The sequence below is a fragment of the Gopherus evgoodei genome, chromosome 1, assembly GCF_007399415.2.
Source record: "Gopherus evgoodei ecotype Sinaloan lineage chromosome 1, rGopEvg1_v1.p, whole genome shotgun sequence".
NCBI lineage: Eukaryota > Metazoa > Chordata > Testudines > Testudinidae > Gopherus > Gopherus evgoodei.
The window spans coordinates 229,768,026-229,795,339 of record NC_044322.1 but is presented as its reverse complement, the minus strand read 5'-3'; the positions used below and the strand labels follow the sequence as shown (position 1 = coordinate 229,795,339).

Here is a 27,314-nt window from a genome sequence, read left to right as displayed (position 1 = left end):
ATAAGTGGGTGCACATGCACCTGAATCCAGAAGGTTTTCCTAATAGCGTCCGTTGACCCACACGTGTCGTGTGTTCCCTCACGCTCACAGCCAAGGGTATAATAGATTGTGCAGGTTGATGCCCCTCCAGTTCCCTCTTATGGCTGCATGATCTGAGTCAGAACCGCTTTTCCTTTGTGCTTTTATCTCTTGCTAAGAGACTGACTTCTGTCCATTTGTATATAGTTGTTTATAGTAGTTTAGAGCATAGATAGCAGTTGTAGGATTAGTAGTAGGTTAGTGATGATAGTCATCCTTGTTTGAGGAATGTTTACACCCCTTGGGGATTATGCCACACGTTCTGGGATTTAAAAACTGTGTCTTCTGCCTGTGCTCATTCTCAGTGAGTGACGAATAGCAGAGATGTCTTTATTGCCTCAGTGAGGCTCATATCCCAGCTCGTCGCTCCATCTGCAAGTCCTTCCCACCTCAGACCCAGGAAACTCTGGAGCTCCACCTACATAAATTCCTCATGGAAGAAACAATGAGACCATGTGCTCATTCTGATCTGGGATTGTCAGAATCGCCAGTACAGCAATCTCACTATCAGTGAGCACTACCTCCGACCTCTTCCCATGTACCGGATCTGACACCACCAGTGGTGAAGGACGAGCCCAGACCTGAGATCAAGAAGCACTCTCATGAGCCCAAGAGCAGGTCCCCACATTGGACTGCCACTAAGCGCAGCGTTTCCTCCCCGAGTTGTGCCAGGTTGGGTGAGATGTCGCACGTGGAGATGACTGCACCGGTGCCCAAACTGCCCTGGGTGGAGGGAAAAACTCAGTGCAAATGGGACCCAACAGTACCAACATCCACTGCCTGTTCAGAGTGCTTACCAGTGCATGCACTGCCTGTCTTGCCTCCACCGCCGTCCTGCTTGGACAAGCCAGCCACACAAATGCCACCTGAATCCTCTGGTATTTCCACGGGCATGCCCAGAACTCCCGGCCATTCAGAGCACCTTCTCCTGGCAGCGGAGCACTTTAGAACTGGTGCATCAAACACCATGTAGTGCTCCAAGGCATGTGCCTCTCAAGCACCCAAAATGCCCAGCAGACATGCTCAGCAGGACTCTCGTCCTCAACCACAAGCGGGAGTTTCACAACATCACACTCTGATACCTATTCCACCAATGGGGCAACCCATGGTGGGACCTCTTCGTCACTTGTGAAAACTGAAAGGGGAACCATGGGAAGGATTTGCAGGGTGAAGCTCTTCTCCTCCCATGAACAGGCAACCTGTGTTACACTTTTCCCCCCATTCACTTCCTCCTACATGTGTTGCGTAAGATCCAGCAGGACTGAGCTACTGTAATACTTATAGCCCCGTTCTGGTCATGCCAGTTCTGGTTTATAGACCTTCTTAGGCTCGCCAGCCACACACCACTCCATCTCCGGACACTACTGGATCATCTCATACAAGATCAGGTCGACTTCAACATCCCAATCTGGGCTCCCTTCATCTCACAGCCTGGTATTTGGATGGGGCTCAGGGATAGACAGGGCATGCCTAGTAAGGCACATCTTCCTCCAGAGCAGGGCATCCACCAGGGTCTACTACAGAGCTACATGGAGACTCTTCATCTCATGGGCTCACCACCATCACCATCCACTGCATTATGTCCATACCTAGCGTCCTCGACTACCTTCTTGATCTCAAAACATTGTGCCTTGCCCATAGCTCTCTATAAGTCCACCCAGCAGCTCTCAGTGCTTTTCTGCCCCTTGTGCATGGCACCTCCGAGTTTACGCATCCTACCATAGTCTGTTTCATGAGGGGTTTATTCAATACCTTCCTGCCAGTGCTCAAGCCCACATCCCATGGGACATCAATTTCGTCCTGTCTGCCCTCACAAAGCCACCCTCCGAGCTGCTGGCAATGTGCTCCCTCTCCCACCTCTCCAGGAAGGTGATATTCTTGGTAGCCATTACCTTAGCTAGATGGGTCTGTGAACTGGCGGCCATGATGGCAGACTACCCTTACACCGTCTCCCACAAGGATAAAGTTTGCTTATGACTTCACCCTAAATTCCTCTTAAAGGTAGTGTTGGAGTTCCACCTTAATCAGTGCATTCACCTATCTGTTTTCCACCCCAAACCACATGCCTCCCACATGGACAGGGCCCTGCATTCCCTTGATGTCCACCATGCACTAGCATTCTACCTCCACAGAACTCATTCCTTTTTCACATCACAAAACTATTTATGGCCATCCCTGACCAATCCAAGGGCCAAGCCCTCTCCTCCCAATGAATCTCCAAATGGGTCTCTAGCTGCATCCACGAATGCTACACACAATCCAACATACTAATACAACAGATGCAAGCACAAGAGACTACATCAGCCTGCCTCACAGACATCTTCATGGCAAGACATCTGTCATGCAACAACCTGGTGCTACATCCGCACATTCATGATCCACTATGTCATTTAGCAAGTGGCAGCTGCAGATGCTGCTATGGGCCAAATCATACTGCAGACTTCATTTCCTATCACATCCTCACACCCACCTCTGCACTGACCGCTGCTCGCTAATCACCCATGTCTGGAATGCATATAGGGACCATCACTCGAAGAAGAAGAAGGGGAGGTTATTTACCTGTAACTGGAGGTTCATTGAGATGTGTGGTCCCTATTTGTGTTCCAGTACCCGCCCTCCACACCCTCTGCCGCAGACTGGACTACTCAGCAGCAAGAGGGACACTGGAGAGGCTCAATGCACGTGTGGGTTGACATACACTGCTAGGAAAACCTTCTGGACTCAGGCACATTCATCATATGCACACCCATGTATGGAATACAAATAGGGACCACACATCTTGAAGAACCACCAGTTACAGAAATTAACCTCCTCTTCTTTTGTCTTGCTTACAACAATTCTGCTAACACATCCCAGAATGATGTTAGCTGTTTTTGCAACAGTATTACGTTGTTGATTCATATTTAGTTTGTGATCTACTATAACCCCTAGATCCTTCATGGTAAGATCAATTTCAAAACTGACCTTGTTTTCAAAACTCTCTATTTATTTTGTGTGATACGTTTCTACATTTTTCATTAAAATGCACCTATTTCAAGATGTTTGTACAAATATAAAAAATTAACAATGAAATAAAATCCACCCCAAAAGCTTTCCATTCAGATCAACTCCAACTTGCAAAATATAAATGAATTTGCTTTGACCTGTGTCACAGCCCTTGTTTCTCTTTTCTCCCCATCTCATTCTTTCTAGTAGCAAGGAGTTTCTGGGAGAGAAAATGTGTCATTGCTGTAATTGCTGAATCTGCCACAAGGAGGAGTAGTGTCTGCACCTTACTGTTCTCCTGGAGGTTTTTCAACATGATTTCTGTATGAGTACATCAAAATAGCTCTCTGGAGCATAATAATAATACAGCGGGTTACAATTTCAAAGGACTATACAAACACTAATTAATGTGAAGGGAACACCTGCTTTCATTCTTGCTTCCTGTCAGCATCCTTAAAATCAGGAACCTGGGTAAATGATATAAACATACTCAGTTTAAGGGTGATGTGATTATGAAAAGCATTTCATACATAACTTTCAGTGATACACATCTTAATCAGACCCATTTGGCTAAGTGTGTGTAAATCGATTATGAAAGATTTTCAGGCCTCTTGAGAATTATGTTAAATTATAACACAAGAGCATTTGGAGCATTCGTGCCGAGGCATGGCAAATGATGATTGTAATGGATGCTGACCATGAAATCTATTACTTTAATCTCCAGTATTTCAAACTGACATTTTTCTTTGAAGTTGCAAAGTTTGTCTTCTCCCATATGTTAAGCGTGACTGTAAAAGGCTAGCGTTATGTGCATGAAAGATCAAAGAAAATATATTTTAAAGGAAGACTGTAGTTTGAATGTTGACTGTGAAATGATCGTATTTAGTAACCATGTAAATGACTCGGAAGATTGTTATGAATGCTTTATTTTTATTGCATTAGCTCATTGCAGAACAAGGTACAATAAATCTTAATGCTTTGAAGACTTGTAAACTGTGGGCCAGGTGCTCAGCTGGTGTAAATCAGTGTAGCTCAATCAATAGAGCTGTGCTGATTTACACCAGCTGAGGAGCTGGCCTGACTATTTCAGCATCATCCAAATAAATCCTTTTGGAGCTATCTCAGTCTCTCTCAATCTCTGATTATATCCCTTTAATCTGTGTCAGTCTGTAATATATCCAGCCCTGTGGCATTTAAGTGCCAAATATTCATGGATTTTTAAGAAAAGTCCCTATTTTGAGGGATGATCTCCACTCTCTTTTCCACCCTATTGTTAGAGAGGGGAGCTGAAAGAGTCTCTGTTCTGTTTGCAAAGACTCAGCATCCTCCTGAGGATGAAGTGTGCAGCAGCTCCCAGACCTCACGGAAAGTTAGAATTAAAGAGAATATGTGGAAATATGCCAAGTCACAGAATATGTGGATCCCTTTAATAACCTTAAATAGTCAATGAATCAGAGTGTAAAATCCTCTGTCACTTCTGAAGGGCATGGAATTAACTCAAGTTCCTCCTATGTTTATTGCAAACCTAACTCCAATTCAACAGAGTGTGAATATTCTCTATCCTGTGATTTTATCCATATGCTGTCACCTTCCCTTTTTGAGCCCAACTCTGTCTCACAGCTTGTGCAGGGGGAAAGAGTCAGTGTAACTAAACACTTGTAAGTTTCCCCACAGCTGCTGCTTATTATTACTCCCAAGTCAGCCATGTGCACCTGCTCAAGTGTGAAGCATGATTTCTGTTCGTTATTGCTTACCTCCCAGGGCAATAGGATTTTTTAGACCCATAGACAGTGATCTTCATGTCAATGTGACAGACGCTTGGAAACTTACCACAGACTCATTCTGATCTTTGAATCTCTATTTGAAATGTGAAATCCAAATGTATAAAAGACCAGGGCAGAGGGGGAAATAAAAGCAGAAGATCAGTCATTGAAAACAGAGGAACTAGCAGAATGTTGAGTCAGTGCAGTAAGTAAAAACTTGAACAAAAAGTGTCAAACAATGTTGCATTTCTGCATCACAAGTGGTCCCAGAACTATGGAGGATAGTGGTGGTAAAGATTGTCTAATCTGTCTAATCCAAGCTATCCACAAATGTATGTGGCACTCATCACCATAGTATCTAAGGATCTACTAGAGGTCTGTCTACACTGCATTTTCAAACTCACTGCAACGAGTCAGAGCCCAGGTCTACAGACGGGCTCACATTATGGCGCTAAAAATACCTGTGTAGACATTTGAGTTTGGGCTGGAGCCCAGGCTCTGAAGCCAGGGAGGGGGCAGTGTTAGATGTACCCTAGATCATTTTGTCCATACACTACCCAGTGGAGGGTTGTTCCCAGCAATATATGTTCTAGTTCTTTATCCAGTTGAGTTTCAGATCCTCAAACAGGCTTCCATCACTTCTTTTAGGAGGTTATTGAGCTGGCTAAAATGAGCTTATTTTTCCTGATAGTCATGTATTTTCCTTTACTAAAAATTAACTTGCACCTACTTGTGTTTTAAAACAAATAAAAGGAACTGTTGTACTTGTGAGCTCTTACTTTCATGTTGTAAATAAATTGACTAATTTGTCTTCTGGAGAATAATTCTTTATACTGTAGAGGAGACCTGAGTATCATAAATGAGCCAGATCCATAGAGGGTCTGACTCAGTTTCCAGTCCCGCAAAAAGCCATGATGTCATTTGCACCTCTAGCTAGGCCACTAGTTGGGAGAAAATGTATTTGTGAAAATTGTTGAGAATTCTGAAGCATATTTCAAATCTATTATTTTCACCCTCTTTTCTTTGCAATTTCAGATCCCATAGCCAGGATCCACTTACTCAAGAAACAGTAAATTCTGGGCAAAAGCAACTAATTATCTTATTTTTATTTGTCTATTTGAATTTATAACAAAGATAAAAAGCATCTGTCACATGCCATAGGTGCTTCTGACATATATTTAACAAACTGAAGCAATGCAAAATAACAGATTCAGCAGCATGACTTCACACACAATCAAAATTATGCTACTAAAGACTCAGTCTTCCACTGTGATGTATGTGGGCAAACCTCTGTGCCCTCAGAAAGCCCAATTACTTTCAGAGATCTGTCCACATGAGTCACACTGCAGGGCCAAGGCCTAAAATATTTATATTAAAAGACAACATAAAAGTTATTCAAAAAGGGAACAGAAGCCATGCTTAAGTGCCCAGTCATGGAGGTTTAATATTGAAAGGTCAAATGTATAGTCTGTTTGCAAACTGTTTACAGAATCTACAGGCTAAAATGTGTTCAGGTAAACTCTTCATGAGGCTGTTTTGAATTTCTAAGTTAAATACTAGAACTGGAGGAAAATTTCCCATTGAAAGATTTTTACCTCATATTTTTTTGGCAAAACAGAAATTCTTATGGAAAAAAAAATATTTTTATTGAACATTTTTTGTTGAAAACCAAAAATGTTTTGGTTTCAAACTGAAAATTTTCAATGGAAACCTGAAAATCTGCAAAGAAAAATTGACCAAAACAGTAAAAAAAAAAAAAAAAGTGTTTTAACTGAAATGTTTCATGAGAACAAAATATTCCCCAAACAACTCTGTTAAATACATCTCTTTGTCAGGAAGATCAGTCAGTTTTGCACTCTGTTCTGCCCCATTCATTATGCAAGGTGGCTCATGCTTTCAGGTACAGCGATTGGGCTGTCCATGAAAAGAGGCTGATATTGATGTTGGCAGGGCTAACTGTGACTGGGACAGGAGTAATGGGGTCAATGTTTCCAATATCCAGGCAGAGCCTTCCTAAAAAGCAGCCATCCACTGTACAGATGTAAAACCAGAGTGAAAGCTGGCACTGAGCTTATTTAATATTTTAGTCCCATCTCAAATTCAGATCATCATGTTGCCTGCTCAGTATTGAAAGTAAACCTGCTCTATGCCCTATGGGGATCCATGTTTTCAAACCCAGAGATGGAAAAATAAATATCATTGCTTTCTTTCAGTTAGCCAGATGCTCCAGTGTTGTATACTGTGTGGTGCTTGGTTATTTTATGAAGGAAAGTAGTGGCCAAATCACCAGTGAAATGATCAGCCAATACATTTTTCTGCTCCATATGCAATTATCTGCAAACTGAGGATATTGGCTATAGCAACTCTGAATAACTCTTTGCCTTTGTTTGAGAGTAAACCCAGTCAGATGGCTGAACATATTAAACATTTTTCTGATTCACCCTTAATTTTGAATTCCCTTTTTGCTGACTGTTCATGATGCTGCTAGAATAGTTTTCTTACAGTTGCTTATTCTGTAATAGTTGTAAATCAGCAAAACCATTAGCCCCCCTCCCCAGTTATATAGCTGTTTTGTTGGGTTTTTTTTTAAATGGAGATGAGACTGTGATTCTTAAAGGTTTATTTAACCTGGCATTCACATTGGGTTTCCTCCCAGGACTTAACCTATCCCACAGTTCTTTGCAGCCACTTGAGAGCTTCCCTCAGAGCTGATCGCTGTGAAAGCAAAAGAGTTGAGGCAGAAGAGAAGCTGCTCTGAGATGGGGTGTGGCATGAGGGGAGAGGGAGAAGAGAGATGTGCTGTTGTTTTTCTTCCCTTTTGCTTGCTCTCATTGGGCCAAAGTGTCTGAAAGATTTTGCTGCTATTTTTTTCCAATATGTAGGGTCCAAGCCAGTGGGCACTTCTTCATAACTAACCTGTGCATGAGGTGCCTTGGGTTGTGAAGTCCTGGTATAGTGGACTGTGACAGGTCTTTTACAGCACAGACAAGGAATAAATGAAATGATTGTGATAGAAAATAAGAGGAATAGGCCAGTCGAGTGCATTAATTTGCTCTTCCTCAAAACTAGAGGGTAGTACAAAGTGCAACAAATTTTACCTGGATAAAATAAAATGCTTGTATACAATTAAATGTTGGAACTCACTGCTGTAAGATATTATTGAAAGAAATAGTTTAGGGACCAAAACATGCTCATTTCAATGTTACCTCAGCCTCCCCATCCATCTTTGCTTGTTTGTTTCATCTATCAGTTAAATCTTGTCAGAAATCTAAATTGTAAGCACTTTGGGGCTGGAGTTATCTCTTTTTTACTGCATGATTTGTACAGAATCTAGTGCAATGGAGCTCTGATCCTTATTTGGAGCCTGCTAGTGTTCATGCAACACAATAATAGTAATAATAATAATTAATGATGGTAATCCTGCAAAGTGCTAGGCACCATTGACTCTCATTGAATTCAGAGAAAGGCAGCTCAGCACTTCACTGGAGATGCTCATATCCTTTCAGGACCAGGCCCTTAGTAAGATTCAAAATTGACTAGACACGTGAATAAGAATAATGTCTGCAGTTACACTAGTTAGTGGGAAAAAATCAGTGGCTTCAGTAAACGAATCAGCAGCCGATAATCAGAAGTCTCTACCTCTAGTGAATAATATTGCACAATTATGAGGGTTTTTCACATTCTTCTGAAACACATAATATTGGCCACTTACCGTGGACCGTTTGTTCTGTTACAGCAGTTCCTGTGTCTCTATAGTTTTGTTTAAACTGCATTATACAATAAGAAATTGTACTATGACACAACCTTAATGTTAAGTGTCTCTTGCAAATGTATCATCATCAAACTTCTCATTTTCTTGTGTGGCTTTCTAATATAACTACAACCACTACCTTGTTCTCCTCTTACAGGGATATACATATGTCAACCGGGAAGGGGAGTGTTGCGGAAAATGTCAGAAGACTATGTGTGAAGAGCAGAACTCATGGTTTCGAGGGGATGTAGATGTTCATTTGCATGAGGTAAGGTCAAGAGTTCCATGCTGCTAACAATGTGCTCAGTCCTCCTTGTTTAGGAGACGGAACTAAACTGTTTTTCTCTTCTAGAGGAGAAGGGAAAATGCGCAGGTTGCTTATTGTGTAAACAGATCAGCTGGTTGTCATGTCATGTCCATGTATAGTTTATTAGGAGTTCACATCTTCAAATGCATGTTACAAATTTAAAGTAAACCTTACAATGCTTCTGTGCGGGAGATGATATTATGCCCAACTGAGGCACAGAGCGACTAAGCCTCCTTGTGCACTATGAGCGAGAGGTGTGGTTCCCAATTTCCTGACACATACTCACAGGTGCTGTAGGAGATCCAGCACATGTCTAAATAGCAGTGCAGCTGCAGTAACGCAGGCAGCAGCTGCGGAGCTGTATGTACCCACAGGGTGAAGTTGGATTTGTACTCCATGGCTGTGCCATGCCCCTGCTGCTGCTCCCTGTGACTACTGTTCATTCTTGGTCTGGCTCTCAAAGAGCTAGAGCGAGTATGTGTACGCAAGCTAAGAACCACATCTCTACCTCGTAGTGTAGACGTAGCCTGGGTGACTTGCCCACAGTCAAACAGCAAGTCAGTAGAAGAGGAAGGAATTTGTATCTTCCAGTACCATGCTCAAACTACCAAAGTCTTTTAATCTTAATGTTTTAGGCTCTGTTAACCTGAGCCAGTCATAATTCACTTGGTTCAGACTCTACTGTCATAGATTGTATGACAAGAAAGAACATCAAGATTATCTAGTCCAACCTTCTAAATAACACAGACCATAGAACATGACACATTAATTCCTGCGTCAAGCCCATAGCTTCTGTTTGAGCTAGTGCATATCTTTTAGAAAGAGTTCTCACATATTAGTGACGCTAAAAAAAAGGAACAGGAAGACATTAAACCTTCTTGAATATAGGATAACCTATCAAAATAATTTAGTCAGCAAAATATTTGCATTTCCCTCTTGCTTTAAAAATAGTTTAATTCTTGGATGTGAACCAATAAGCCCTGATTTGGTAAAAAAAATTAAGCACATGTATAAATCTAATTAAAACAGATGAGACTTAAACCCATGCTCAGAGCTGGGCAACATTTTTTAAACAAAGCATTTATTCACTGAAAAATGCAGTTTTGAACTGAGCAAAACTATTTGCAAATTTGCCACATGTTGGCAAAATGCAAAAATGGCGGGCCTAGAGTCACCAGCAGATTAGATGCCATTCACAAAAGAGGAGGAGGTATCCCCTTTATAGAACCATGGCTAGAGCACTCAGCTGGGATGCAGGAGGCCACCACTTCAAATCTCTGCTCTGCATGATATGGGTAGGGATTTGAACTTGGATTTCCCCCATTACAGGTGAAGGTCCTGACCACTTGGTTATGGGATATTCTGGTGTGGGTCTCTCTCAGTGGTCCTGTTCCACTTTGTATAAATAATTAAATATTCATTGGAACAGGGACTGGAGCCCAATTCTTTCCCCTCCCAGATGAGTCCCCTGACAATAGAGCTGGGGGAGGGGGCACCTCCATCACCTCTGGTGGTTTTGTGAATGGCATTTCTGAATTTCCTTTGCTTTTAATAAAAATTCAGTTTAAAATTGCCCAAATTAAAATGAAACATTTCATTTTGAGTCAAAATTATTGATTTATTTAGCCAATAAAACTGATTCTGGGAGGAATGTTAATCTAAAACTCTTTAAAAAAATTTTTTGGTTTGTTCAGCAAGTCGATTATTTGGATAGATCTATCTAGGCTTAACTTTAAACATATGTTCTAGTGCTTTGCTAAATTGGGTCCCTGATGATTCTTTCCCAGACATTCTAATTCAAAATATTTTGGATTTTGTTTTGCCTTTAAACATGTAAGTAGTCCTTGTTGCTTCTGAAATTTGACACAACACTGAGACAGCACACATGATTCTATGTTCCTGAAGTCATAGAACTTTGTTATAAAACATGCAGCCCCACAGCCTCAACATTCCTGCAGGATGAGCACTGTTGAATAACAGTGATCTGCTGTAAAGACACCCACTCCCTTCTTGCAGATCAGGTGGAATTTAATGGCATCAGAGCGTTAAACTGCTAACGTCTGCTGTCCATAAACGTGGGGCGTGGAATGATGTAAACTGAGTTTTTCTTAGCCTTTGAAAGTCAACCGGTAATACTGAAAAGAAGTGATGATTTTTTATAGCACTCAGTCATTTCTGGCTGTAAACACCCACGTCCACTGTTCAATGTTTGATAACTGAAAAAGACCATCTCTCTGTCCTTTGTGTATATAAGATTAGAACTTTACTATGGGTGGCTCAAGAGATTGGTACCACCATACTGACCACCGTGAACACTTAGTCTAGATGTGATAAACCAATCCCCGAGCGCTCTCCTGTCGACTCCTGTACTTCTCCACCACAAGAGGTGCAGGCGGAGTCAATGGGCAGCAGCAGCAGCAGTCGACTCAACACAGTGAAGACACCACAGTAAGTCAATCTAAGTACATCGACTTCAGCTACATTATTCATGTAGCTGAAGTTGCATAATGTAGATCAATTCCCTCCTCCTCCCCCCATGTAGACCACGCCTTATTCATCTGTAGGTTGCCAGCTCAATCTATCTGAGGTTAGATGCGACCTAAAGATATTACCATATGAAGTCTGTGCAGTGGACTGTTTGAACTGAGTAGCTGGTGTCAGTGTGCTTCAAGCAGGATATCGCATTGGGATATTCATTGGCACACTCAGTGATGCCAGGGACTGAAAGGGGATGGAGATAGAGGTGTGCAAATAACAGATTTTGAGTGTGCTGGCAATTCCAAAAGACTGAAAAATAAATCTGTTTTGGGTTGAACTGAAAACAAATGAGTTTTTTAAAAATGTTCTGTGAATCAAAAAGTTGAAATAAACATTTTGGGTTGAACACAACATTTCAATTTAATGTCAAGGATTTTTTAACATTTAAAAATGCATGGAAATTCCAAACAAAAGCCCATTTTGAACTGAAAAATCAAAACGTTTCATTCTGAAAATGTCAAAACAAAACTGCTTTTTGGCAAACATTGCAGGTCTTGGTGACAGCTCTAGATGGAGAATGAGTTCTCTCTCCCCTCATTAAAAAGGGTGGCTCAGAGTTGAAGCACATTTCCAGGGGATAGTAAGAAGAAGCCAGTACTGTGGTTGCCTGTGCTGCACTTGTTGTCTGCTCAGAATAACATTTTATTTTCAGCACCACATTGAGTAGAATTTCTTTGTGACTGTTGCAGAGAGTTCAATAGTAAATGAATAGCTGGAAAAAAATGAAATAAATAATAAAGGGAAAAAACACAGACCCCATTTACATGTGCAGCAGATATCCACCATGCTTTGCAGACTAGTGGGATACTGGTTTTCTTTTCCCTTTAATTTACATATTTCTTCAGCCTAATCATTTTGTTCTGCTCTTAACCCTGCGAGCCTTGGCAAGCCTCTGCCTGCCCGAGTAGCATTAAATTGCCTAATCCTGTGCAGCGGTTGGGGATCAAAACAGTAGGGAAGGAAAATAGTAAGTTAAATATAATAGAATGCTAGACCTTCCATTTCTCCTGCTTCTCCTCCCCAGTTTAAAACAGATTTGCTAAACTGCTTCCACTGTTCTTCATATTGCTGTCTACAACTATTCAGTGCTAATTCTTCATTGCATTTTTGCAAAGAAAATCAGCTTCTTTCCTTAATAATAATAATAATTAATAAATAATGCAACAGCTCAAAGTCTTCAACCCTCACATTTTAACTGACAGCAGTCCTATGTGCCAACATCATTCTCTGCTTTACAAATCAAGTTTTCAAAGAAACATGCTGTCATTTTCCACTGCATTTACTATTCTTTACTGTCCTATATAAACCATAGAATCCATACACACCGATGTGTGTAGCTGTGTCTCTTTCTAGCCATTAGCACTGAAATAACTCATTGGATGACAGAAAAAAGTGGACTGACTTTCCCCGTGTCTCATACATTGAAGGTTGATGCTCTTGTTAGTATTAGAAAATGAGAGCCCGATTGTCATTTACACTAAAGCCCCTTGACAACACTCTGGTAGTAAGTTACACGGTATATCCACTATAAAGACCCTTTATGCTGCCAGAGTTGTGTAAATGACTTTGAATATTTATCAGCCTTTTTTCCCTTAATGAATATTTTTAATTTGGACGTATTTTGCAATGAGTTCTACCTTCATCTTCTGTCTACTAGAACCAAGGTGATTTTTCTCAAACGAAAAGCCACAAACTAAAATAGCTCATGGTCTTTAATCGGTAATTATGATGAATGATTTATTATGTATTTATTTTAATTTGATTTTTTTTTAAATGTACCACATCATGTGTCTCATAGTGAATGGGGAAACATCATTAAGAAAAAAATCTTGGAAGGGGCTTGGCTCTTCCTCATCTCCCATTAAGAACCACTCCCATTCCTAAAGCTAGACACATGCTTGAGTACCTTGCTGAATCAGAGCCAATGTCACTGGGAGTTAATTCTTACAGGATTGAGCCCTTCAGATCTTTCCCAAGAAGTCAAAAGACAGAAAGATGTTCCCAAAATGTCTCAAGTCAGAGAATACATTCAATGGATCTCAAAATACAAGGCGCTCACAGATTGCTGTGGCACCTATCAGTTGGTGTTTAGTATCAGTCGTTTACTTTCTTTGCTTGTTCTTGGCACAGAAGGGAAGTCAATTTCTTCTTCAGTTCCTTTCCCAAGATTCTGAAATGATTCTTACTTATTGTCAATCTTCCTTCACTGTCGGTGTTTGTGCCCCTGTGGATTACAGTCACGGTGAAAGTCCCAGTTCTATCTGGCACCCTTACATAATATAGCTGTAATAATATTCAACATTTGTACAGTGATTTAGCTCTTGAAAGCATAGTATAAACTTTAACAATGTTAGATTTCAGTGAGCCCCAGAATCCCATGGTTTATGATTTCACTAGGCAAATGTAGGATTGCACAGGACCAAGACTTTGGCCTGGCCTCTGTCAGCACCTCCTCCCATCATGCAACTATAACCCCTTTTTTCTGGCTTGCTGTGGCATCCCTCCCTAGCAGTATGATCTTGACGGTCCCTCTCTTTCTCACCCAGTGGCAAGTACCACCATCTTTATCCAGCAACAAGGACCTGACCCCTTTCTCCATTCACAAATCCTTTTTGTCCAAAACATGTTACCAAAGTCTGCCTCTGTCTCTGTAAGTCTGAATTCCCACAAGGCCCCTCAGAAACAGACAAATCTACCATAGTTCCTCTGAAACCAGGGCAGCCACAAAGAGCAATTTTTTAAGTTAAATCTATTAATCGGTCCCCCTACACACAATTTTCATGGAGTAAAACTTCTCCTAAATCTGTCGCTGTCACCCCTAAATTCTGTAATCTATTCAGCAGTCTATTTCATGACCTCACAGTCCACACCAAGATTTAGGGAGAACTGTGTGCTGACAAGTGGCTACCATGGTCCTTGCTGAAAATTCTGGGAGTTAAAGCATAGGGAATAACTGCTTGGGTCTGTGTCCAACAGCTTAAATCAATCATCATTTTGGGTTTGTTATGGTGTCCTCTCCTCTATCCACTGCACAAACATGACCAACTCCTCCTAACCCTTTTGCAATCTCCCATGCTTAGGTCGGCACAGAGTGGCGATCCCCCTTCAGCCCTTGCATTATCAACAAGTGTGTCAGAGTGAACGACGAAGTTTTTGTTGAGAAAAGGAACGTGTCATGTTCTCAGATGGATGCACCCACCTGCCATTTAGGATATGAGTTGCGCTGTGACCGAATAACAAATTGCTGTCCCTCCTGCCGGTGCGGTAAGGTTTCACAACTGCTAACAGCATCATCAGAGGATTTGAGTTCTGTGGCTCACTCATTGATTTTGTACATCTCATTAAGAGCCTACAAAAATGCATGTTACATAAACGAATTTAATCTGAAGTTGTCCTGTAATATTGTGAATACAAACTGCAGCACCCTCCAGACAGTAGCAAACAGCCCTGGCTGTTAAAGAAGAAACTCAAATTTGATTAGTTACAGTGACCATGTTATTACTTCCTCTTTGCAAGTCACTCTCCTTGTCTCTTTGTCGTCTGCCTCTGAACTTGGCTTACGGAAATACTGGTGTGAGAAGCTGTGAGGATAGGAGTGGGGGAGAGCAGTGAGAGTGGAGAGAAAAAGGAGAAGAGTCTACCATTGATAGAGCAGCTGTCAGGGGATCTTCTGTAAGTGGGAAGCCTGAACTGTAGGGGACTTCATGCTACATATTTGAAAGAAATAGGCAGCTAAGCAAGGTTCAGAAGGGGAATTCAGAACAGCACTGCCAAAATTAGGGCCTCTGAGAGTTATGATGTATGGGTAGGGCCAAATCTTGCCATCTTCATGCAGGGACAGCTCCCATTGACATCAGTGGAAATTTTACCAGGCGTGCAGGATCAGAGCTATAATATATACAACCTTATTGCAGTGTCATAGGTAACACTAATAAGTATATGTTTTCTTTTCCAGAACCTGTGAATGGTTGTGTTCTAAATGGCACCATTCTCGGGGTAAGATAGTATTCTTATGTCAAATGCCTCTAAGATATTTAAATATTTTAATGAGAATTTGTAGAGTATAAATGAACTACTATGTAGATACCATTTACAGACTCCCCTTCCTCAAACAGAGACTTGGAAAGCGTGGTCTCATGGTTAGACCGGGGCTCAAGGGATCTGGGTTGAATTCCTCACTGTGCCACAGATGCTCTTTCTGACCTTGGGCGTCTCTTTGGATACTGTGATGATGGGGGCCTTGTAAGTACTTTCAGACCACCGCACTCACAGGAAACAGATTGTGAGAAATATTCCAATAGATGATCCTTGCTCATTTCAGAGAAATGAGAAAATTCTCTTGCCCCACCCAGAGGTTAAAGCAGATTCAAATAGGAAGGAAAGCATTCAGTACAGCATCTGAGGGGAGGGGAAATTCTCCTTTGCTTTTAGTGCTTCTCACTACTTGACCCCATCTCACCCTCAAGATCCCTAACAAAACTGAGAGAAAATTCCTTCTTGACCTCCTCACATCTAGTGGCTGGTTAAACCTTACGCATGACAGTGAGAATGATCAGAGTTAAGCATCTGAGCTCATGTATACCCAAAACTATCTTTGGTGAGTCCTAGCAGTTGACCATTGTTTTCTGAAATCCATATTCTGGCAGTATATCTAGTAAGAGAGAATTCCAAATATGCTGATCACCCTCGAGAGGAACAAGCCCCTCCATGCATTTAACCTAAACTTTAATCTCTAAATTCCAGGAGTGTCCATAAATTTTCCTCTTGCTGCTTATTTAAAATATCAGTATTGCCAAATCTCTGTGGTACCTACTACACACTGCAATAAGAACCCTTTTCAGTCTCTTGTTTTTCACATAATGTATGCATAAACTTGTCATCTGATCAGAACTACAGCCCTGTCATCAAAACATTCCTTCCTTCTGCGTAAGAGATTTCCTTCCCCGCAGAATGAAATCCACAGAGGAACACACAATTTCTGTCAACACATTGCGGGATGAGTTTTTATGTTGTAATATGCTTCCTTTCTTTGAATCCTATTTACCTTTTTTAGAAGATATGCATCCCTATTGGGATTTATAGTGTCAAAACCTGGCTACAATATTCCATGCAGACCCTAATCATGACCTTAGGTCATGTAATATAATAATGACATTCTCATGCATTCTAGGATATCGACGCATTCTGTACTGTAACTAAGCAATGCATTTACACCTTCATGTTATTGCTAGCCTGACCCTGAAGTCCCTTGCATGAGTGGCTCATCTTAGTTCTTTACCCAGCAACACACAGATTTGTCTTGCAATTTTTGATCCAAAATGTATTACTGTTCTATATGAGAATGAGCCATTTATTTAATCAAATGTGGTCTTAATTAGGCAATGTGTGTGGAGGGCTTAGCTGACACTGGACTGTTGAAGAGGCTTTGTGCTGGCCGTTTGCAGAGCCGACAGCGTCACCTTGTATGAGGATTCCCACAACACTCTCTGAACTCCCCAGGTCCTGTCCCAGCATGCAGAAAATAAAAATTGAGACAGATATTCTGAGCTCACTGTTCTGTGATTGTTCCAAAGTCCTGGTCAGGAATCAAGATGGGGTATCCCCAGGACATTTATACTTCCTAGATTTTAAAACTTTATGCTGGGAATACAACCACTGTTTAAAAATAGGCTTCATGTTTCATTTTGTATCAAGGGAAAATGTCCTCCATTAACTCATTCAGGAATAGGTCCAAGTTTGGAATCTTTCACTACAGATCAGTTAGATTATTGTGGCCCTTTGTTTTTCCTTAATCCCTTTACACTTCTGTTTTGTATCTGGTTACCAATATTATACTCCAGTAGGTCTGAATTGCACTCACTCCACTGTTTTAAATAATGCTGCAGGCTTTAAATGCAGAATTCTAAGCAGGTGGCTGTATTTACCAAATGGAATTAGCTGTCACACTCATCTGTTTTCCCAGGCTTTTATTGAGTGTCATGTTTGAGGGAGACTAGAGTCGTTTTTAGCTTTAGGGGGGGTTATTTTGGTTGCATTAGCTAACAGTGGGTTAGCAGATGCTTATGTTTTATTATAAATTTGTCTAGAGAATATTTGATAGGTGTATTCTACAAATGGAAAAAAATAATCCGTTCCTTATTTTACTCAGTTCCCCCACACCATAAGCTCTGTTCCTTGACAGAAATGTACTGTCAAGGCCCATTAACATGCTGATCTGAGAAGAAATTTATATATACATTACAAATGGTGCTTATGTTGCAAACTTTGGATCCTGATAGAAACTTCCCAAAAGTTTAGAGTCATTAGTGTCTGGGGGAGTTGGTTCCAGCTTGTCTTTAATAAGTGTAATCCCAAATTTCTCCCCCCAAAATAACACTGATTCAACATAAATTTAACTTCTTGCTATTCTACTGAAAAATGTAATTTCTAACATGTTGGAATTTCAGAACTTTCATGAGCTCCTATGGGGAACCTACAGTTTATTACATTATTCCTTGTATACTGAACTTTCTAGTGGTTTCCTCCATACTAAATATGATGCAAAAACCTAGTACTACTGAGGCCCTATGTATAATACATTAGCCATTTACTTCAGGAGGCCTGAGTCAAATATGATTATAGTCATAAATGGCAGAAATTTAAGTATTTTGAAGTATTAATTCACCAACACAAAAACATCACGCATTGTTGAATAACTAGTGGGGGTGGGGCAGCGGGGCAGTTTTCAGGACATAACAGGAACTAGAGCAAGAATGATGTTGCACTTCAGGATTGACTGCTTCTGTAGGACTATATATTCTGTTTAGGTTCTTGTACTATGCTCATCACTGTGATATCTGAGCACCTTCCAGAGTAAAGAATAATAAAAAGCCTAGTGTTTTTCATATGACATTTCCTCTCCATTCCTACCGCACAAGGAAAAGTTATGAGTGTGGCTTCATGCCTGGATCCACCAAGTGCTGTTATTCTCTCAGATTTATGAGCATGAACATTCACTATAAAAGGTTAAAATAAGAGGGGGAAAAAAAGGTCCTGAGCCAAGCCTACAAGCTTGAGTTGGTACTGTGTTATGCATCCATTGGTTTGTACTGAGGGGCATTAGAAGGGGACATGGTACTGGTACTTTCACCCCCGGCTACAATCTTTAGCCCAGTAGTTAGCTCACTCACCAGGGATGTGGGAAGCCTAGGTTTTAATCCCTCCTCTTGAGCAGGAACTTGAACTCAAGTCTCTCTCCTCCCAGGTGAGTGCCCTAACCACTGGGCTAAAGTTATAAGATGGGTTTTGCCAGGAATCTAGCCTCAAACTCTTTTTTGCGGCTGAAATATTTGGTGAATTTGTGTCAACTTCACAAATAGCTTTGGGTGGATGGAAACTGCATTTTTTCAGCTAATAAACTATTCATCTGAAAAAATTCACCCAGTTCTCATCGTAACTTGATTAACTCCTCTTCCTAGCAAGCCTGATGGCACTTTAAAAAAAAAAGGGAACTCTTGATGGTTGGCTGCAGATAAATCAGCTAGTTAGGAACAGCCTCCTTCTGTTGTTTCTGTGTGATGATACAAACATTGGGTCTCTGAAGCTGGGGACAGAAAGGTTTTGGTTGCTATCCTCAGTCCAGAATAGCATTACAAGATTTAATGAGTCGGTTTCAAACTAAGATGAAGTTGCTTATTTTCTTGAGTTTTAACAGATGATCACTCAACACTGCACACCGATTCTAATGTTTCAGGTAGGGGAACGCCTGATGTTGGACCAATGTACAAATTGTCAATGTAGCCTCCAGAGGGGGCTGCCTATGAACTTCAAACTGACCTGTAGAAAAACCACCTGTGAACCCTGTCCCAAGGTGAGTGGGAATGCTATGATCCTGGATTTTCCTGACTGTGAATCTGTGCAGTCATAAGGTCACCTCACCCATTGCATGCGCCCCAATCTCAGAGTTCACTGGGTCCACTGTCCCCCTTCCCAGAAGTCTTGCCAAAGAAGGGTACAGTGTGGTCCTGTATCTTTCTGCATCTGTGTCAGAGGTCCCATCCCAATTATGTTCTAAAGTCCCAGTTCAGGAAAGCATTTAATTTTTCATTGTGCTAAGGTCCACAAGTCTGTTACAATGGGTACTTCAGCCTGCTTACAGTTTGTGGGCTGAACTAGACTTTCAGTCACTAGCAGCAGGCAATGCCCATGCCCTGAAGTTCCCTACAGTTTTATCTACCCCCACAGCAGCTGGCGGCTCAGCCAGATCTCTCTGCTGCAAAGCTTTTCTGAGGAAAATTCCAAACTTTATTTCAAATTCCTGCCTAACAATTCAGCGTACTAATGTGTCTGTCTAATTCCCAGCTGCTTCCCTGGGCTGTATTTGCCTTTGGGGAAATTGTCCCCTCAGCTCCGCTTCCCCTCTAAGGCTTTTGTGGCAGCTGGTACCCGTACAGGGAGACAGCTAGGCTGAAAAAGTCACAGGCAAAAAGAAAAGTTCATATCTCCTGTTTTCACTTCCCTTATTGAGTGTTTCACTGGGAAGCTTGGCTGGTTCTGTGGGCAGAGTGCAGTTCTCCATTTCAACTTAATCCAGCTTCTTCTCCCCTTCCCTGGGTAGGAAAGAAGCCAGCAGGGTTGGAATAGTCAGCTTTAGGGCAGGCAGATCCTCCTCCCTCATCTCCATGAGGGAGCGATGCCAGAGGGACAGTACACCACCACCTCATGGAAAATTGCACATGAGTCTTTATAGCCCTCTGCCCTCTGACTTCAGAGCTCGACTGCCTCCTCTCTTTGGGCACAGATGGAGGGGCAAGACACAGCATGGACAATGCCACTGCCAGAGGGTGTAGAACAAGTGGGAAGTAAAAGGCTCTTGGCCTATCATTTCTTTCTTTCTAGCCTCCATTTTATAAGTCCAGAAGATTCATCAGTAGTTACCAGACCAGATTCAACCTGGTGTCACTATGGAAGAGAAACATGGCTATCTTCCTCAGTGATCAGGGACTTGACCTTTCTAATTGGGGGAGATTTCAGTCAGATTCACCTAACTGAGTGACCTCCTCACTTTACAAGCCATTCACAGGCAGCCAAGTCTGCGCAGGTACAGTCTCAGCCTCCCCTTGGTATGAAAAAAATCTCAGATTAACCAAAAACAAACAAAAAAGTAGGTACTGTCGTCTGACACACTAAGTGCTTCCTCATGCAGACAGGGGTATTGCAATTATGGTAGTTCTCTATCTAAAATGCTTGCTGACTTTTTCATGGCTTCTCCCTGAAAAAGATAGTGGGACACAAATCTGTTCCACTTAAATATAGCTCCATGGCTTTTGCCCTTAGATCAGATGTGCAGGCAAATCAGTTCCCAGCTCATGTACTAGGAAACTTAATGGAAAGCTGAGACTATTCACAGAGTCATTAGAAAAGTAGATTTACAATTTTGGTTTCTGCTAGACATTTTAGAACAGAATACAGGTCCCATGGCAAAGTGAAACAGTCTCTGAAGTACAACAAAGGAGAATAGCACTTGGCAAGTGACAGCTAGAACAAGTGCAGGGTGCTGAAGCAAGAGTCATAGTGGCCTTCATCTGCCCCAGAGCATTCTGCATGACTCCCAACCTTCCCTACCTGGAGTTAAACCCCTGATTGGTGCCACCTTCATTCAGTTTGGGAGCAAACGGCTACCTACAACTTGTGTCAAAATATGGTGACTCAACATTGTTCATAGAGGATACTCTATAAAGTTATGCAAGAACCACAGGGACAGCCTTGTCCTATTCCCAATCTTAGGCAGCCCATGGAAATGCCAAGACATGAGATATAGTTTCATTTTACTTCAGATCAGAGTGATATAATCCATTTCACATCGAGGGCTGTTCTTTATGCCATTTCTAGCCTCAGAGAGTCCATAACTAATAGAGCAAGGTGACACATCAAAACAAGTTCTTAAAGGAGCTCTATCTTCACATTCCCATTTCATTATCACACAGACAATTCTTTCATTTTGCAGATAAACTGCCACCTTTCCCCCCCAATTCCAGTCATTACCATTTGATTGTACATGTGCTTCCAAGGACTCTTTCTAGGATCATAGTAGCAATAATATTGGTGTTTAGGAAAAAGGAAATTCACTTTTATCTCTCTCTGGACAATTTTTCTGATCAGGGCTCTGTACAGAGAGAGTGAAACCAACACATAGACTGAGGTGGTTCCTGGAGTATCTTGGATTTGTGATAAAGTCAGACACATAGTTCCAAGGGAGTCAAATGTAGGCCTGGGCTGAGGATGAATCCTATTGGGTACAAGACTAAGCAACATAGAACCCAAATCCAGAAGTGTCCTCATTCATTGTAAATCAACATGGTGGACTCATGATTAACGTCGTTCTATCTGGAAACAGCAATAAAGTGCTCTGTGGCCTCTTCATGTGTCAGCGCTCAAGATGCAGTGTGACAGATGATCTCTTGCAAAGCTGGACAAGGGCTCTGCTATATACTTTCCCACCTCTTCCACTGCCCCTACAGGGCTGATCAAAAGCTAGGAAGGAGAGAACACTAATAATATTGCTTATGTCTTTCTGTTGGAAGAGATTGTAGTTCTTGGGACTTACTAACCTCACATTGGACATTCCGACCTCTCTACCTTACACAAGAGGTCCGCTATTGCAAAAGCCATTCCTCCATTCAGCACTAGACGGGTTCAAAGTGGATACTTGGATGAAGTGATTATCACTCATGGACATTAAAAATAAGTTAACAAATATAACTTATTCTATTGGACAAACAGAGTCCATAGTTTAACTACTGCATTAAGCAAGTGACATATGGCCTTGAATTCCTCCAGGAGGTCTCTAATGTGGCTTTCTGAGAGTGTCCAAGCAAAAGGTAAAATCTCCATCCTATGATGTTCTCCGTACGTTCAAGAAAAGGAAGCTTTGTACAATCCCCAACATTAAATGCATCCTTAGGGCAACTACCCTAATTTTAGCCCCTCAAATTTATAGCGCACAACCTGAGAACCTCATTCTGGTCCATACCGCACTACTCAAATTGAACCCCTGTTGCAGGGGTCATTATACTTAACTATATTTTTTAGGTAGATTTCCTAATGTCTATTATCTGCAGTCAGGTGAACTTATATAGTTGGGAACTTGCTTTCATCAGACCAAGTATTTTACTTTTAATTTGGACAAATAGCTCTCACAACTGTCAGCGCATTCATTCCCAAATTTAGTTCAGGAAATGTTCTTCTGTCAGGCAACAATGCCCAATCTGTGGGAGCACTGAAAGACTTACGGAAGAGAACTCACATCATCTGTATTGACATTTAGTTGTTGGCCATATGGCCATCAATATATAAATTCACCTGATCTACATATTGATCATCCAGTCTTTAGCCAGAGTCATTTTTAGGTAGAATTCTTCTCCATTCTTCAGTGCCCAGGGAGAGATAGAGGATACATAATTTACCTAGTTGTGGCTGTCCACATTTAAAGAATGATCCTGCTTTCTACCCTGGAGGCACACTGCTGTAAAAATCCCATTGTAATGGATCTATAGATCTTAGCACAATGAAGAACAGGAAAATATATCTGTGCTTAACTAACATTTTCATTTCTTGGAGATCCAGTCCACCTTGGAGACAAATGGAGCATCTAGAACAGAGGTGGAAATTGACATTGACTTGGGTTTGTTTCATAAGAGGGAATTTCCCATGCTTTTCAATAAAAGAAATTGTTGTGCTTTTTTCCTCATAGTTAATATCTGTAAATTAGGAAAGTAGAATGGAATTTTCCTGGCGCTGGATGTTGTCTCAATAAGAGCCAATTTCAGGGGGTTGGGCATACCCCCATTCCCATACTTATTGTAATGGCTATGTAGGTCTTATTTCTCAACAAAAGGAAATTTTCATGTATGCCCAGATGAACCCTTTCAGTCCCACTGAAGTCAGTAGGTCTCAAGCACATGCTTACGTGTTTTACCCTGTGTTTCATTTTAATTTCACATTAAAAGCCATTGTCATAAGGAACAAATCACACTTTAGAGTATGTGCTTTCAACAAGGTATCAACCTATGATCAGCAATTGAAATGATGGAAGTAAATGCAGTGCTTTGGGAAGTGCTGCAAACCCCAGTGGAGTCATTCATCATTTTATGTTATTTTGTGAACGATTCTAGATGAATTTTAAGCTCACATTTTTGCTAGAAGATAAATTGAAAGGTTAGCAGTTCAACTACATAATAATAAAGTAAGTAGTGTTTTTTCTGATGGTTTAATGGTTACTGTAAAAACATAAATGTTTCCTTTAAAAAAAATTGTTAAAACAAACATATGGATAATACACATTTATTGGCTCATCCAGAAAGTGTTTGTTTGTCTTAAAAATGTTCAGCTCATCATAAGCAGCTGTTGGTGAAGTTAGGAGCTGGAGAAGTTGTAATGGGGACTTTTATTGTCTTCCTACGTTAACTTAATTCCTTTCTGGTTTTCTCTACCTCTTTCTTGCCCATAACCTGGCTTCCCTACCAATCATTGCTGATTGATCTCTCTCTCTTCTGCTCCTTTCCCTCATCCTTCACCTCCTTCCCCATTCACCACTTCTCTTTGTCCCCCTACTTTATCTGCCAGTTTCTCCATCCTTTGATTCTCTCCCCCCTCCCTCTCTCTGCTATTCTCACCATTTCCTCCTCCTCTAGTCCACTCCTCCATCTCTTTCTTTTAACTTTACATTCTCGTCCCACTTTTCTCTGTTCCATTCTTGAGTCTTCCACTCTGGCCTAATCTCTTCTCCTGCCACTTTCCCTTCTTTTATACTGTTCACCAGTCTCCTAGCCCTTTGTTTCCTGGTCTGGGTTTCTCATGCATCTTTGCAAGTTGTGTTGGCTTTAGGGAGGAGTCTTGCCTGATGCTGCAAGTAAGGTTCATATGGCACATGGCAGCATTTTAGTCACTTGTGCTTCATGGCCCTGACCCAGCACCACAATTTTGCCACTGATCTCAGTGAACACAGGATCAATCAGGTCTGCACATATTACACAATGTACCATACATGCAGCATCCATATAGTATACCACACAATAACAGCACAAGAGACAATGTCAAGTTTTATAAAAATAACATTTAACAAGACCATGCCCATCTGAGACTTCTAGAGATGTTCTGATGACTGTAATTGTGTTATTTGCATTTCTAAAACTGACATTCAGTTTATGAGTGAGGGTGGTGGAGGGGTCCAGAAAAGCAGAAAAATGCCGCAGCGAATTTACTTGCATTGTAGAGCTACAGGATGGAAGAAATCAGTGGCTCCTGCTGTGGGAAATGTGTGCCAACGTCATGCGGTATCAAGTTGAGAGACGGAAGAATCCTATATCTGAAGGTTTGTTTTAAGCATACTCATTTTCGTTGACTAAGCGTAAATGTCACCCGTGCTTTTAATTGAGGCCACTTGGGCACCTATTCCTTTGCCCCTCTTAGACAGTTACACAGCAGCTGCAAACTCCAATATTTTCAAAGAAATTAGAGATATGTGCAGCCAAAGGTCTCATGTTTTGGATTAAATTCAAACAAATACAAAGAAGACAGGAACAAATAAAGGTCAGTACAGCATATGAATCCAGCAAAACTGTCCCTGGACTGATGTTTGAGTTCAGTTGCCCTGTTGGTTATAGCTTAATACCGACGAAGTGGGTATTCACCCACGAAAGTTCATGCTCCAATACGTCTGTTAGTCTATAATGTGCCACAGGACTCTTTGCAGCTTAATTCCTGTTCATCATTCATTTCATTAAATGACCAACAGCTATTGGAAATGGACCTGGGGCCCTCCCTTAAACATCAGAGGCTCTTTGCATGTTAAAAAGCTGGCAGCATGTCTTAGGAAGTAGCATGTATGTACCTTTTTTCATTAGTTCATTTAGGTCTAATTTTTGAGCTGTTAAGAATCTCCTCATGGTAACTAATGTTAAATATTCATATATATGTTTTCCTAAAAAGACAGAACACAAAGCTACAAACTTAGGGCCAAATCCCCAAGCTTGTTGTTCACATTTTACTCAGTCCTCATTCAGCAAAACTCCCCTTGGAGTCAATGGGAATTTTGCCAGAGTGAGGACTCAGGCAAGGACATCTGTTTTTGGCACTTAATAAGGCTGCAGGGTACGTGCTTTCTCACATGTCTGCAGAGTACCATGCACATTTAGGGCATCATATAAACAAATATTTAAAACTAGATGGTCTTACTGACCCACACACGTATTTAGCAAAGTTTTCCATGTTTTGTAATCCTCCCTGCTGAGGCATATTAGCTGAATGACAATGAAATAATAGCAATAGTCAAACTTTATAGTTTCCTGAAAATTGTGGCCTTCCACGCTGTTTTTGTGCTAAGCTAACAGCTCTTAAATCTTTACAGCCGAATGAGACAGTTCAGGATGGCTGTGACAGTCATTCTTGTAAAGTAAATGAGAAAAGGGAATTTATCTGGGAAAAACGAATCACTGGCTGCCCTCCATTTGATTCCAGGAGATGCTTGGCTGAAGGGGTAAGTAGTGAAGTGGGTCCTGCTTGCATGTTTCTGAATATATTCTGTCATGTTTATGGGGCTTTATATAAATCCCGTATGTGTATTAGGGATGGGTAATCTAAGCTTCCACCTTACACCTCAGCTAAATTTAACCTGAACCTTTTTTTAGGTTCAGAAAAGGTTTGTTTTTTATTTTATTGTAAATAATAAATGTCACTGGCTCCTCCGTATCCTGGTTTCAGATGGGACTGTAATAAACATGGGAAAAGCTGATTTTCCAATATTTCCAGCCCATCCAAAGACAGGAAGTGCTGGGGACCAGAGAGGGAACGCTGATCTCATGATGTTCTTAGTCCAGATATCAGAGCAAAGAGGTGTGGAGAAGCATTTGAGCTTTTGGAGTCTCAGTGGAACTGAACCTCCAAACTTTGTGTTTCATCCATCACTAAAGCACGATGTAGGGGCAGATTCTGGCTACTCTTGAGTGTGAAGATGGAAGGAAGATGCAGATAGCCTTCCTCTTTGCATAGGGAGCAGACTAAATCCAGGTGCTTGCACTCCCTAGTGCAATAACATGGGGATTGGGAGCACTGCTGGACATGCTAGTCCCTCCAGACCCAACCCCTTCTGCATTACTTGATAACTTGAGGCCAGCCTTGGGTTGGGACATGGAATGCAAGCTATGGTCTTTTAAAGGATATAGTACTTGCTGCTACTGCAGGTTTCTGCCTGCCTGTGGCTTCTTATAACATGGCAGTGGGTAGTGAGGTCACAGGCAAGCCCACCCTATACAGTGGATTTCTCTCATACATGCACAAAGTGAACAGCAATTTTGTGACTCATTATTCAAAAGATAAAAGCCTTTCATGAAAACTGTACTCCTTTTTGCTGTCACTACTGCACATACTTCCATAAACTGGAGTAGAGATGTATAGAGGAAAACTATTTGAAAAATAATGGGATATGTACAAAGCCATAGCCTGAGTGTATTATCTCTCTCCAGTGGTCTCATTTTCAAACCAAAGGATAATAGTTTGCTTTTGAATTGGAAAGTCCCACTGTCCAGCTCTCATTTTTTTTAAAATACATTTTCAAAATGCATCTTGGACCTAAATATGTTCCTATTCAGTTACTGACTCACAGATTCAGGTGACTCTCTGAAGTAGGGTCAGAGATCCAGTGGTAACAGTGGCAGCCATTTTAAAGAAACGTAAATGAAAATATAATTACATGTGCCTGATTTTTAACCCTCAGTAACACAGAAAGTCATCAGAGTTATGGCTCCAAAAGGTAAAAATTGGTTTGTACAGCTAATGACATTCAGATGTTATAAGATAATGATGCCCTAAGAGCAATATCAGTTGGTTGTGTGGAAAAACTTTAAAGTTGTTTAAT

At 41.2% G+C, this 27,314-nt stretch overlaps 1 protein-coding gene across 3 annotated transcripts in view; it reads left to right on the top strand.

Moving 5' to 3' along the window:
• Window positions 1–27,314, top strand: part of VWF (von Willebrand factor) — a 252,449-nt gene that overhangs the window by 210,924 nt on the left and 14,211 nt on the right. For all 3 annotated transcript variants that reach the window (XM_030538805.1, XM_030538814.1, XM_030538797.1), the window contains exons 44-49: window positions 8,735–8,845; window positions 14,503–14,686; window positions 15,378–15,418; window positions 19,155–19,271; window positions 24,675–24,773; window positions 25,809–25,937. In XM_030538805.1, the coding sequence (XP_030394665.1) occupies window positions 8,735–8,845; window positions 14,503–14,686; window positions 15,378–15,418; window positions 19,155–19,271; window positions 24,675–24,773; window positions 25,809–25,937 (681 nt within the window). The remainder of the gene's footprint in view (window positions 1–8,734; window positions 8,846–14,502; window positions 14,687–15,377; window positions 15,419–19,154; window positions 19,272–24,674; window positions 24,774–25,808; window positions 25,938–27,314) is intronic.